The 14,977-nt window shown below is 34.0% G+C and overlaps 1 protein-coding gene and 1 pseudogene across 1 annotated transcript; both read right to left on the bottom strand.

Annotated features, from left to right (window-relative positions):
- Positions 1 to 2,819: 2,819 nt before the first annotated feature.
- On the bottom strand, positions 2,820 to 7,406 carry LOC114269056 (protein IWS1 homolog 1-like; annotated as a pseudogene).
- A 2,262-nt stretch (positions 7,407 to 9,668) lies between these two features.
- Positions 9,669 to 13,398, bottom strand: LOC114313463 (uncharacterized). The gene has a single exon (XM_082896577.1). It carries the CDS (start codon positions 12,610 to 12,612, stop codon positions 10,549 to 10,551), a length of 2,064 nt encoding a protein of 687 aa, XP_082752703.1. The 5' UTR covers positions 12,613 to 13,398; the 3' UTR covers positions 9,669 to 10,548.
- Between the last annotated feature and the right edge of the window lie 1,579 nt (positions 13,399 to 14,977).

The following is a 14,977-nucleotide window of genomic DNA, read 5'->3' as shown; positions in this document are numbered from 1 at the left end:
TTTCTTTTTCGATATAAACTCTATTTATATATAAAATTTATACACCCAAAAAAAAAATCACAAAAATGATGTTATAAATAAGAGGAAATTTCATTTTACCCCCAAATTGTATCTCAATGATCAATTTAACCCATGTACTTCTTATAATTTCAAGGGCAAATTACAAAAAAAAAAATCCTAGGGTTTAGCGTGTTTTTCAATTTACACCCCAAAAGGTTTCAATTTCGACAAATTAAACCCTGGAGTTTCATCTGCGTTTTAATGTGAACCCTCCATCCATATCCGTTTGATTGAACAAACGGAATCTGAAAAAAAAAAAAAAAAGAAGGTTAGATTCAAACACACATGTTCAAACACTTGTATCTCCCTCGTCGTAACTCCGTTTTGCCTCGTTTTTTGTGTCGTTGGATTCATCCCATGGCCTAATTTTCATTCCACCCCTCATGCGCCTTGTTCCACCTCTTTTTGCATGCCGTTGAAGCTCCAAAAGGTAGCCAAAAATACAATTTTTCTCTCTTTCGGCAAAAATTTCATATTCAAACCTACATGTTCAAGCCTTTGTATCTCCCTTATCGTAACACCGTTTCGCCTCATTTTTGCGTTGTTGGATTCATCTCATGGCCTAATTTTCACTCCACCCCTTATATAACTTGTTCCACCTCTTTTTGCATGCTATCGAAGTTCTGAAAGTTGGCAAAAAAGTAAGATTTTTCTTTCTTTGGGCAAAATTTTCATATTCAAATTTACATGTTCAAGCCCTTGTATCTCTCTCATCATAACTCTGTTTTACCTCATTTTTGCATTGTTGGATTCACCTCATGGCCTAATTTTCATTTCACCTCTTGTGCGCCTTGTTCGACCTCTTTTTGCATGTCGTCAAAGCTCCAAAATTTGGCCAAAAATATAATTTCTCTTTTTTTTCCCCTTCTATCTTCTATCTCCTATCTCCATGCTTCTTCCTTCCTCCTTCCTTTCCACAATTATTCTCTTTTTTCCTTTTCCTTCATAGCCCTTCCACCGAGATCGTAATGGACACTGAACCTCCGACGGTGGCGGTGAAGGTATATGACCTACAAGAGAAGGGAAAGAAACATAAGAGTGGGCGAAGGGCCATGAAGGAAGAGGAAAAGAAAGAATAATTGTGGAAAGGAAAGAGAAAGGAAAAAGCATGGAGATAAAAGATAGACAAAGAAAAAAAAAGAAAAAAATATTATTTTTGGCCAAATTCAGAGCTTTGACGGCATGCAAAAGAGGTGGAACAAGGCATGTGAAGGATGTAATGAAAAATAGGCCATGAAGTGAATCCAACGACGTGAAAATGAAGCTAAATGGATTACAATGAGGGAAATATAAGGCCTTGAACATGTGGGTTTGAATATAAAAATTGTCCAAAAACAGAAAATTCTTATTTTTGGTCAATGTTCAGAGCTTTGACGGCATACAAAAGGAGGTGAAACAAGTCATATGAGGGATGGAATGAAAACTAGGCCATGAGATGAATCTAACAACGCAAAAAATGAGGCGAAACGAAGTTATGACGAGGGAGATACAAGTGCTTAAACATGTGTATTTGAATCTAAAAATTTTGCCCAAAGAGAGAAAAATCTTATTTTTGGCCAAATTTCGGAGCTCCGACGACATGCAAAAAGAGGTGGAACAAGGCATATGAGGGATGGAATGAAATCTAGGCCATGAGATGAATCCAATGACGCAAAAATGATGCAAAATGGAGTTACGACGAGAGAGATACAAGTCCTTAAACATGTGTGTTTGAATCTGAAAATTTTGCCCAGATTTATTTGTTCAATCAAACGGATATGGACAAAGGGTTCACATTGAAACACGGATGAAACTCTATGATTTAATTTGTCAAAATTAAAACCCTGGGGTTTAAATTGAAAAACACGCTAAACCCTGGAGTTTTTTTTGTAATTTGCCGTAATTTCAATTTTATACTTAAACTATTTGATTTTGGATCAATTTCACCCAAGTTGTTAGCTACCGTTTATAATCGAATGAAAGTTGATGACATGATACCGAAATTTCATTTGAAATTTTATTTTGTTTATTTTGCCCCCCAAACTATTTTTAAAATATCAATTAGACCCCCAAATCTCATTGTTTAAAGGTCTAATTAATATTTTGGGAATAGTTCAAGGGGTAAATGAAATCTCAAATGAAAACGACAGCTAGTGTCGTTTAATTATAGATGGTAGTTGACAGTAGGGATGAAATTGATCTAAAATTAAATAGTTTAGGTATAAAATTAAAATTATAAGTACATTAGTTAAATTGATCATCAAGGTATAATTTGAAGAGCAAAACGAAATTTTCTCTATAAATAAAAAGCATCTTCATGGATGTTTTATTTTAAAGTGAAAGGCCCATAATAAATTACATCATTTTGCACAAAAATTATGTATAAATTTTTTTATATCATTATAAAATAATAATAATAATAATAATAACAATAATATCATGATATTTATTATGTCTATAAAACTACGCTTACTATATTTTTACATGATATCTTGTGTATAACATACACAATAATTGTTATAATGATATCCATATTCAACCATTAATAATTATTTGTGCTAAATAAAAAATGATATAAGAATATGATAAACATAGAATTAATTATTTTTTTTAAACAAACTTTTTGTTGATTAATCTATTTTTTTGAACAATTTTAATGGTGCCAATTATAAAAACCTCTCAAAAATTTTATATAATACTACATAATTCTTAAAAAAAAAAAAAAAAAAAAAAAAAAAAAAAAAAAAAAAAATCAAAGTTCAGTGGTTCAATTGAACCCGCTACTTCATGCATAGGCCCATGGAGAGAACTAAGTATTTGACCATGCCACGACCCTCCACGCTAAGTTTTGTAGCTTGAAGCTGCTTCTTTTTTGGAGCTTTCAACTGTTGCAACTTCTTTTGCATCTGTCAACAAACAAAGGAAGCAAGTGCGCTGCTCAGAGCTTGTCTAGAAAAAATGATAATAACACCCCCAAAATGTGCACACACACACAGACACGACGTCTAAACACACAAACATGCATACAGAACCACAGCAAGCATGACCCAAGAAAAAATAGGCCAATGTGAGTCCACCTAACACAGCCGAAGTTATTACAAGAAGACACCTTCTGGTTCAGCAGGTAAATGGGCGTGGCTCAAGTTTGACCCAACTTTCAAACCGCCTTCACTAATAATTTGGAGGGGGGAAAATGATAGGGAGGAGAAAGTGGCCAAAAGAAGTTATTTCTTCTAAAAGGTGAAAAGTTTTCCTTTCTCTAATTTATCCCCTCATTAAAACTTTTCAAAAATATTGTATGACCCTCCATTTCAGGTGGGTGTCCGAAAATAGGACACGTGTCTGACATATCCATAATGTGGCCAGTGAAAAGAATTAAAATATATGTGTATATATATATTAAGACATGGCCAGACGTTAACTACATGTGTCCATGTCTGCTCCATAGGACGTATCTGTGCTGCTTAGTTATAGACACAGCAAAAACACACTGCCAAAAACAGGTTCAAATGCAGTGGACATGGTATGATAACTATTTTTTTTTAATAACAAAATAACATAATAATCAAGTAAAATTATGAGTGGAAGTATGACTTGGGGTTCAAATATACTAGTACCAGAAATAAATAAAGGCTGCTAGCCAGACTAATTACTAAAATCTCTTAAGTAGTATAGGTAAGTAATCAGCTACTATACTGTGAAATGGAATTCAATCGAAGGTTCTCACTTATTCAGTGCATCAGCTTTCATTCAGGCCAGGTAAGAGAGAGGGGGGGGGGCGAACTACTTTCTCCCTCTTTTCTCTCCTCTTTGGTCTCCTCCTTTCTAAAAGAGGGCCTAGGACTCTTTTGCTGTTATTTGGTTCATTGAAATGAGATGTAAAGAAATGATCGTTCTTTAGATTTGCCTGTGAAGTGATCATTCCCTTACAATGGTAAATGACAATTTCATTTGCAATGCATTTTTCATTATTTTTTCTGTCAACCAAACATGAGAATGAATATTTTGATCTAATAACCCTTCAAATTCATTTCAGTGAACCAAACACTATCTTTTAGTTTATTTTTTTAATCCACAGGAGAGAAAAGGTTGTACATACCACATTGCAGTTGCATGTTGACATGAGATCTGACCTTATGGGGTTTATAAAAAAATATGCGCTCTGACCCTAGGAGAGTCATGTCCCCAAAATAATAGGTCAAACAAAATTAGCACAGCTTGTGCACATTTGAAAATCTTTTACAGCAAGCTTGAGAAAAGGCCTCTATCAAAAAAAATTATGTTTATCATTATTATTAGATAAAAATTGAAACTTCACAATAGCTTAAATTTTATCAAGGTCATTTACATGATTTAAATTAAATGCCATATACTTCCACTTCTCAGCTTTCTCATGTTCGAATGAAAATTTAACTGGCATCATTTGAGTTTAAATGGATTGAAAAATTCAATTTCAAATCAATAAGACTTCCGACAGATAGAAGCCATATTTTGAACATGTATCCTGTAGACATTTCAGCACTGCCTTCGTTACCATGTACATATACATACATACATACATACATACATATATACATACACACATACATACATACATAAATACATACATACATACATTTATACATATATAATATTTATATATATATTATGAAAGAAAGAAACTAATTGCAATAGTAGATGGTTAAATTTAAGAGTTTGTCATAGTTATCCTAATCTATTTCATTTTAAGTGTCCAAGAGAGGAAGACCAACCTTCAGACAGTGCTGATCTTGCACAACCTATTTGGCATAGGCCCTAACCTCATCTGGATCAATCTTGGATTGGGGGCGAACCAGAAAATCCGTTGGCATTGTTTCAGGCCTTAAAGTAAGACGCATGGAAGATGACTGGCCAGACTTCGATTCCTTGCACGTCCCTCATAAAATTGATGTGTTCGAATATATATATTCAAAACATAGTGCAAATCACCCATATAATAAATCAAAATTGACTAACTGACTAGGACCCAACGGATTAATTCTGTTACGACATCTTACTGTGAAAATTCAGGCAAATCATGATCATCATCTCTACATTCCATTCATGAAACTTTATTCATTGGCCTACTGAAAAATAAACAAGACATTCCTCGCATGAGTAAGACTAGATATATATGGAAACAAGGTCAAGATGGCTAAATCGCTCAAAATACATGTGTAAGCAAATTAAACAAAGATAATATATACTTTTTTGCAGATGGCCTCCGAAAGGGAACCTTCTCATCATCAAAGTTTCTCATGTCCTCAAACCGTGTGCTCTTATTGAATATTGGTTGACTTTGCATTTTATTTTCAAATTTTTAAATGATAAGGAAATATTAATATGAATGAGAACCACGTACCCACATCAGTTATTAAAAAAAAACTCTCGAGGTTCCAAACAATACCTACATACAAGGGTTCACATACTAATCAAACAATATTAGAAGGGGAGAACAAAATATCAGAGAGCACATCTTCAAAACTCATAAATTTACTCAATGAAAATAGATCCCCCCCATGACCAAACATCATGTGAAGATAGCTCAGTACAGAATAAAATGAAACAGGAATGGTTCTGGATTTTCAAGACAAAATTTCATCAACATCTTGGAGAATAGATCTTGGGTTGATCATTGAGCAGGAAAGAAGTCTATCCACCACATGCACATTCACACTATATGTTCTAGCAAACAATACCATAAAATTTATCCAAGTACAAAGGGGAACCATAAAGAGTGATCAATACAAGTATGAGTGCCAAAAGTCCAAAAAAATTATAACACTACCCATTTATCAACCAAGTCTTTTGCCATTCTTCTGTTGGCTGTGGTCTCCTCGTCAGACTTCAACAAAAACATAATAACCTGCATAACTCAAAAAATTAATATGTAGAGTTGTTCCTTGCACTGCCAAGCCATAACCATTATTCATGTGTCAGTGTCGCCTCATAAGGAGAATCCTGACCTTCCCAAGACCACTCTACTTCAGTGGCTCTCTCCTATCATAATGCTCTAAATCAATGGGAAACTGCATGAAGTGCAAGACATAATCAGTACACACATAATTTTCATACATCCAAGCAGAGAAAATCAGTACACACATAATTTTCATATATTCGGTAAGCTTCCATCTGGAAGGGGTTCGAGCCAGGTTTTCAGAAGAGTTAATACTCCATGATGAAGTTGTTTCCTGCACCAATCAGCAGTTGATGTAGGAAACAAGATAAGAACCATAAATAATAAAATGGAAACATGATGTCGATGAAACTACTGAGAGAAAATCATCTTACTTTGAGAGAACTACCTCCATAAGGAGAGGCAGCTTTTGAGTTTATTTATAGCAGGTTTTGACAGTCTAATCAATTCTGCATCTTCTTCAGCCACCAATTCAAGCTCAGCCATAACATTTTCAACAATTAATGCTATCTCTGCAGCACTCTTCTCACCTTTCTTCTTTTTCTTCGCCCTCTTCTGCCTGGAAAAATTGTAACAGATCTTGTAAATCTTCAAAAATATATATATTGATAGTCATTATTAAGAAACCGACACAATTGGAATTGTCACAATAATAAATTTTAAGGAAAGATGAAATCCTAACCTGAGGAGCATGGCCAGACCGTGGTTCATTATCAAATCCATACAGCTTCAGCATGAGTTCCAGGCGCTACCCTGATATCCACCTGTAACAATAACAAGAGGTGTCAAGAAATAGAAAGACAACAAAATTAAATCAAAACCAATAGCAATTGTTGGATATTTCAATTGAAGTGAAGCACAAGTAAACCAAATTCAATTCAGCCCCCCTGAAGTAGAAGTGTGCTTCCAGATTAAATCAAAGAGAGATGTGCGACCAGATTATAAATGTAATTGATGATATACGACCAATTATAAACATGAAACAGTTTTTTAAAACCAATTATTAGCTTGACATCCGGGGAGATAAAGCCAACACTTCACAAAAAAAGGAATTCAAAGTGGCTTCAGCAATCATGTTTAGAATTAACATTTCCAAAACTTCCCCATTATATCTATATTACTCATCTCAAAATGACATCAACCTTGTTGAGATCAGTAGAAGTTCAGAACCATAGTTATAGTGAAGGCCATTCCTTAATATTTTCAATATAACAGGAAAGTTCTCATAACCATGGTTTAGAATTATTAACCTAGATATGCTTTATGGTCACACTCAAATTTTAGGTAGCTACAATTTCTTAATTTCTATTTTTGCTTAATTCTGTATCCATTTTTGTATCAGACCTAACTAAAGAAACCATTGAAGATATGCTATTTTATCCACAATAGGATCCAATCTACTACAAACATTAATGAAACATACCACAACCATATGAACTTCCAATCCTCTATGATGGGACTCATACAGAATATGTAATTTGTAACCAAAGAGGTACCATCACAAAACAAAAGCTCATACCTTATACCTCATAGGCAGGATGCACATGAGTTTCACTCGCAAGCAAAGGCCAATCACTGTTGCCATACTGCAATGTTCCACTGTTGGAGTGAATGTCACCCTGAATAAAAAAAAAAAAAAAACCATATTTAATTTATAAGAACTGAAAATTCCACCAATACAGGAGGATTTGTCTCTACCTCACACAGTTATGCTTGTCATCTACTTCAATTGCATCTTCTGATATAACTTTCAGCTCTTCCAAAGAATAGGGATGCTCAGATCTTTTATGTCTCTAAGATGATGTAAGAATGTTAAGAGAAGTACAGAGTTTCCAAAACCACTTAGCTCCCTTATATAATTTTCTATGAAACTATATCTGTCATACTTGGATGTTAAGAATTAGTATCTAATTTTATTCAATAAATAAGTTCAAAACAAAACGATATGAAGAGCAAGAATAACTAGTTGCAATAAAAAATATAGTTTTGCTTCCAACAAAAAGATACACTTGTTTGATGAGAAGAACATGATAGTTTTGCTTCCAAGGAGAGTGGCATCTTCCCTAGAAATTCTCCATTAATTCTTTGACAAATGTATAGCTTTTATTTTCTTGTGCTTGTTTTTTTTTTTTTTTTTTTTTTTTGTTAAAGAGCCTTCTTTTACCCAGTGCATATTGCACTATATCTTCCTTTTGTACTTTCCTCCTCCACTTTGACAAAATTTTCAATTCCTTAACAGAAAAAGTATTGTCATTCTTTTATTTTTTGTATATAGACACACAATCAAATGTAATGCATATTGACTGCAAATGTTAGTTGCGGTGAGATAGTCACCACGCATTTATTAAATTTTATATCAAATTTAAGATGCCTTTCAAAACAATTTCTATAACATGTCATTAATATTCAAAAGTTTCTACGGAAGTTTTACATACTCATAAAAGTTTTGAACCACATGGCGGCACATGCTTCCTTACAATTGCTTTTGCTCCCTTTGTCTAAGAGATATGGACAAGCAGCAAAACTTTGCTAAATAGGAACTTCACCCATGTAGTTCAATTTGATCAACATGTATAACTACACATTCCTTTCTAAATTCTAATACACTTACATACAAGTGAATTTTAATATCAACACCAAGCTTTGCAAAGAAACCTACGATTTGTGAGATATATAGCTGACAAAACACAGTGGATATGACAGAGCATCAAATGTAATAATCAAACTCAAAGGATATCAAAAATTTCTAGTTGGTCAATGGGCTCCACAGCATACTCGTCGACATCATCCGGTGCAATTCTTGTTCAGTGCTCCTTTTTTTCATAGACAATGGGATTGGCATTGATTAAACCGGAAACCATTTTCCTCAGTCAGCCTGATGTAGTTTGCCAAAGCTCCACATAAAAAACATTAAAACCTATGGTCCATGCTCAAAACCGACCAAATTGAACCCAAATTGATATTGAATTATTGCATAACCATTGAACACTATTGTCCCCTTGTTCATAAATCATAGGATGATGTGCAAAAGGAAACATAATAACAATAAATCAGCAAATTGCATATTCAATTCCAATTGAAATTCTTCGCGGCCTAAATCTGCTTAACAATTTGTCCTTTATTATAATACATGATCACTCACCAATACATCATTAACCCCAAATTGTAAATAACAACACATTGAAGTGGAGATATCTAATGATTTCAATAATCAACTCATAGAAAAAATGAAATGTAGTTGCATTGTGTGTTTTCGTTGTGTTGCTATTGTTATATTAACTTGTAGTTTGGGATTTTTTATTATACTAGAAGATTGTTGCTAGCATTGTGTTTTTTATTTTTTCAACACTTTTTACTAGTAAATTTTTGTTTTCCTCATAATAAAGATTATTTGTATTTCCCATTAGCTTTATACATTGATTAAGATTTAGATTAATATATGATGAGAGTGAAATCAACATGAATGAAACATTTTTTCCGTTGCTCAATAATTTATACGAGGAATATGAAAACTTCATAATCCATCATATTGTGAGCTAAATCATTTGTTGTTTTTGTTGTTCTCTTTTAGCTTCTATGGCATCAATGTTTTGGTTTGAGCCAAGTTCTATTATGTACAACAGATTTACTTGAGACCATAAACCAAAAAATGAAACTATGACAAAACTAGATAGAGAAGGCATACATATAAACATATAGAAACCTTGACTAGTTATAAATATTTGATGACAATGCCATAAGTACAACCACTTTCATGCCTTTTCTAGCTCAACAATTACAGATTCAAAAAAGAAAAGATGGGGGAGAAGAAAAGTGAAGGAAAGAAAATTCTAGAACATCAAAATAACCTACAGATGTGGCTTTAGTTAAGAATCATTTCTTCTTCCATCCTAATGCCTTTGTCCCCTAACCCCAAGAAATACATTTCTAATCTTGTGTAGTTCTTTGAGAACATCTTTCACACTCATTCTTTCACTCGACATTTCAGCAGAACATGAAACTCCAATTTGAAAGACTGGCACCAAGCAAGCCTCTAGTTTAGAAATGTTGGTTGTACTACTTTGCATGCTCCTACTTGGCTCCTCTTCCATTTCCAATATGATTTGGGGATCAACGATCTAGATTACTTGCTCTGGAAGACACATTTTTACATAGCTATGGAGGTTTACATTACTTGTAAACATGTTACTAATTGGTCCTTTTCCTGTGAACATTTCTAGTAGTAACACTCCATAACTGTACATATCACCTTGCGTTGATACCTCCTCACCCATACCATACTCTGCAATATGAAATGGTGAAAAAAGTACCCAAATTTTTAAATTTTGGTATGATTGTTGAACTAGTAAGTAGAATTTCTTTTGCTAGAAGAAAAAAAAAAAAAAAAAAAAAAGCTCCAACATTTCAAAAGATAAAATTATCTCAAGGGTTAAAATCTATGCTCAAATACCATAGGGGTAGGAAGGACAATGGTTGATTTAATTTGTTGTGGTAGCTATACAAACAATAAGGCAAAGTCAAGGAAGTCATCTCTAAAACATGGCTTAATTTCTATATAATCTCGTAATTGGTTTTTAGTTCACCGGAAGATAATAATATAATGTAACTAAATAATATTTCTTAATCAATTTAAATGTAAGAAGCAATAAACAATTACCTGGGGAAACATAGCCAATTGTTCCTCTGATCCTAATTGAACTTGATTGCTGATGAATAGAAATTCCATTGGTTGCTAAAAATATCTTTGCCAAGCCAAAATCACTAACATGGGCACACAAATCACCGTCAAGAAGAATATTACTTGGCTTTAAATCACAATGAATAAAAGCCATTTCACAATGATGATGAAGATAATCCAATGCACATGCCACATCAATGGCAATGTTTAGCCTTTGAACAAAGTTCAAGTTCTTAGGTTCATGTTGCTCTAAAAGACTTGGGTGTAACCAATTTTCTAAGCTCCCATTTTCCATGAACTTGAAGACCAAAGCCTTGAAGTCGTTGCCTTTAAAATCAATGCTTGAGCAAGCTGTAATTATCTTGACAAGATTTCGATGGCGAATGTTCTTCAATGCTTCACATTCTGTAACAAAACTCTTGTTCACTCCACGTGCATGTAGTTTGAGCACCGTCACAGCAATAATTTGTTCATCAGAGTTGAGAATCCCTTTATAAACAGAACCATATCCTCCCTCACCAATTAAGTTGGATGGAGAGAACCCAATGGTTGCTGGAAAAAGTTCTCCATAAGAGAGTTGTGGATATTGGTTTTTCAAGGGTGAGGCTAAATTGACTTGTTGTCTTGACCTTTTGTTCCGGTAAAGAATAGCTAGAATGCACAATGATAATACAACAATAGTGAGAGTAACTACTAGAACTATTACTCTATGGTTGGAAGGTCGTTTCCTTTCATTTAAGACTTCCATCGAGCATACAGGCAATTGCAATAGTTTAATTCCTCCGCATAGCTTACTATTTCCAACAATTGAGAAGGCACTAATGTTTGTGAAAACTCCTCCATTCGGAACTTCACCATCAAACATATTGTTGGAAAGATTGAGATATTGAAAGAACCGAAACTCCCCGAGAAACCTTGGAATCTGTCCAGACAAGTTGTTCCTAGAAACATCTAGTTCTTGAATACCTTTCAATTGTCTGAAGGCTGTTGGAATTGTACCTTCGAAAAGGTTACCATCGATGTAGAGGAATTCTAAAACTTCACAATTGCCAAGAGTGGGGGGGATTCCTCCAAATAGTTTATTCTTTGATACATATAGTCCACCCAGATTTTTCAAGTTACCTACTTCTTGTGGAAGTAGTCCTGTTAAGTAATTTTGACTCAAGGATAAATTAAAGAGGGAAGCCAGACCAAAGATTTGATAAGGTATTGCTCCTGTGAGATGATTGTAATCAAGATAAATTTGTTGTAGATTGGTACAATTGCCTAAAGAAATTGGAATGCTTCCCTCAATCATATTTGTTGATAGGTCAAGTGCACCAAGCCTACTCCGGTTTCTAATAGACGATGGAATCTCTCCAGAAATGTTATTGTATTGAACCAAGAGCTTTTCCAACATGGAGAGTTTTCCAATGGAATTTGGAATACTACCTGTCAACAAATTCTGACTTAGAAAGAAGTAACGCAAATTTACAAGGTTCCCAATACCCAAAGGTATGTTTCCAGATATATAGTTGTCCTGTAGATTGAACCAAGTGATCTTGGTTGAGAGATTTGCAATAGAATGGGGCAACAAACCTTTAAAATGATTCATAGCCAAATCTAGAATTCGTAGATTGGAACAATTGAATAAAGAAGTGAGGAAGCTCATTAATTCATTGCCTTGGTTTGTTCCAAGTGAATTGCCAGAAGTAGCTAAAGCTTCTAAAGCATCCAGGGTTCCCAGATTCATAGGCATGGGCCCAGTAAACGAATTGCCGCCAAAATTTATTTGCACAAGTCTTGTAGCATTGGCTATTGACAATGGAATTTGGCCACAGAATTGATTGTCTGAAACAGCAAATGCTAGTAAATTTGGAAGGGTCAAGCCTAAATCTGGTGGTAGAATTCCATGCAATTGGTTGAAAGTGATGGAGAAGAAATAGATTGATGAGATGTTGTAAAGAGAAGTAGGAACCATACCGGACAAATTATTTACTGATAGCTGAAGAACCTCCAACTTGGAAAGCTTCCCAAGTTGGGTGGGAATGCTTCCCTCTAGATTATTAAACGCTATACAAAGCACACGTAGATTGGAAAGGTTCCCAATTGAAAGTGGGATAGTTCCAGTGAGATGATTGGCTGCAAGATTCAAGGTGGAGAGATTGGACAAGGAACCCAGCTCAGTAGGAATTTTACCTCCTAGATTATTATTAAACACACCGATAACTCTCAAGTGTGAACAATGAGTCAAATTGGTAGGAAATTCACCTTGGAAAGAGTTATTCAAAAGCAGAAGGTACTGCAGACGAATCAACTTGCCAAGTTCTTGTGGGATTTCGCCATGAAAGCTGTTGTTACCTAGATCAATCGTTCTAAGGAAGGTGAGGTTCCCAATTTGAGGAGATACAGAGCCCACCAATGCGTGAGATGACAGGTTTAGGACTGTCACATGTTGATGTTGACGGCCGCAAGAGACTCCTTTCCAGTTGCAAAAGTGAATTGAATGATTCCATGAGCTTAAGGCAGCCAGAGGATCTCCTTATATCAAATCCTTGATTGCAAGCAGTGCCTGATGGTCTGTCTCGTTGGTGAGAACTAAACTGGGATTGCCCATGGCAGTGGTAATCAATTCAAGAGAGTTCATGAAAAAGAAAATGAAACAAAGTACAGATGCACTAAAGTAGACAACTGTGAAAAAGTTGAATTTGTTTGCTCCATTTAGTGTTAAAAATAGAATATTATTATGATGAGAAATGGAGCTGATCAACTTGTATACAGCAATGGAGAGCCAAATATATGTATTTATAGAGCCAAAGACGAGGGACTTTTTTTGTTTTTTTGTGTGCTAAATTACACTGATAATTTCTACATTTTGGTCATCATATTATTTTGTTCTCTGTAATTTTAATTGACTTCATTTTAATTTAAAATTTATAATTTTATCTAAATTTGAACTAATTTATTTTAATTTTGATTATTTTTTAAAATAAAAAATACACACATAAGCACATCATGTGTCATGCTTTTATAGGAAAATTGTAAATTGTTCAACTTTGTGAGTTAATCTAAGCAAACTCAGTGATTATTTTCTTTCAAAAACCCTAATTAGCATTAGCAATTAGACTAAATTGATACAAAATTTAAAATTAAAGGTGAAAATTGAGTTAATTTAAATAATAGAGACCAAAATAATATAAAGATCAAAATGTAGGAATCACTGATATAGTTTGTTCTTTTTTCTTTTCTTCCTAGTTTATTGTGTTATTTAAGGGGTCGTCGCCAAAAAGTGAAAAATTCAACCCCAACAATAAAGGGTGATATATCTTATACATCAATTTTTTTTTTTCTCACAACTATTTATTCAATTAAAAATAATCATTCTTAAACACATCTTTTTTCACCTCCTAAAAAAACTAAAAAATTAAAAACCCACTAAAAAAATTGATTTCCCAAATGAGTTCTAAGAATATCTTAGGGTTGGTTTGGGAAGTGGGTTGACTTTTTGACTTTTTAGCTTTTTTGGCTATTTTAGCCTGGGCTAAAAAGATTGGTTTGGGAATGACTTTTTGGCTTTTTGGCTTTTTTGACTTTTTTTTGTAAGAGAAGAGTGTAATGATTATGGGTTGGATGTGATATTTTGTTTGTTATGACTAAAATCGCCTATTTTGTCTTTTGTGACTATTTTAGCCACAAATTTTCTTCCCAAACAGACCTTATGTGGGAAATTCACATCTACTTTATCAAGTGGAACTTGCACAGGAATAATTTATTTATTTTGTAATATAATTTTCATATGGAACTTAAGAAAAATGATATATTTGGAAAAGTATTTTGAAAAAAAAAAAAAAAAAAATTTTAGAGCATCTAGAGTGCAGATTCAAACTTAAAAACTTAGTGTGGTATAAAAGAAGGCAGTGGCTTTGGTCCAGTCTAAAATCGGACTGCACTGTGCTGTTGGCCCGTGGGGGCCCACCACGGGTCCCGTTTTGATAATCCGAGCCGTTCAATGTGTAGAACTCGTTAAGTACTATATGCCTGTAAAAAATCACGTTGATCAGATATCGATAGCTATGTGAACAAAACAGTTTTTTATCAACCGTTAATTGTTTCACCGTCCAATTTTTTTTATACAAAACTGATTTGATCACATAGCTATTGATATCCGATTAACGTGATTTTTTACAAGCATGTAGTACTCGACGAGTTCTACACATTGCACGGTTCGTATTATCAAAACGAGCCCAAAAAATGAGCCCCATGGGCCGAACTAGATGGGTCCATGATCTCAACTTGAGACAAGCTGGACCCATAAAAGAAACCACTCATCTTTTTATGTTCTAAAT

Source organism: Camellia sinensis, chromosome 11 (genome assembly GCF_055761805.1).
Source record: "Camellia sinensis isolate YWXY chromosome 11, ASM5576180v1, whole genome shotgun sequence".
In the NCBI taxonomy this organism is placed as follows: domain Eukaryota; kingdom Viridiplantae; phylum Streptophyta; class Magnoliopsida; order Ericales; family Theaceae; genus Camellia; species Camellia sinensis.
Note: the sequence above shows the minus strand (reverse complement) of the source record. Positions and strands in the feature narration are given on the sequence as shown.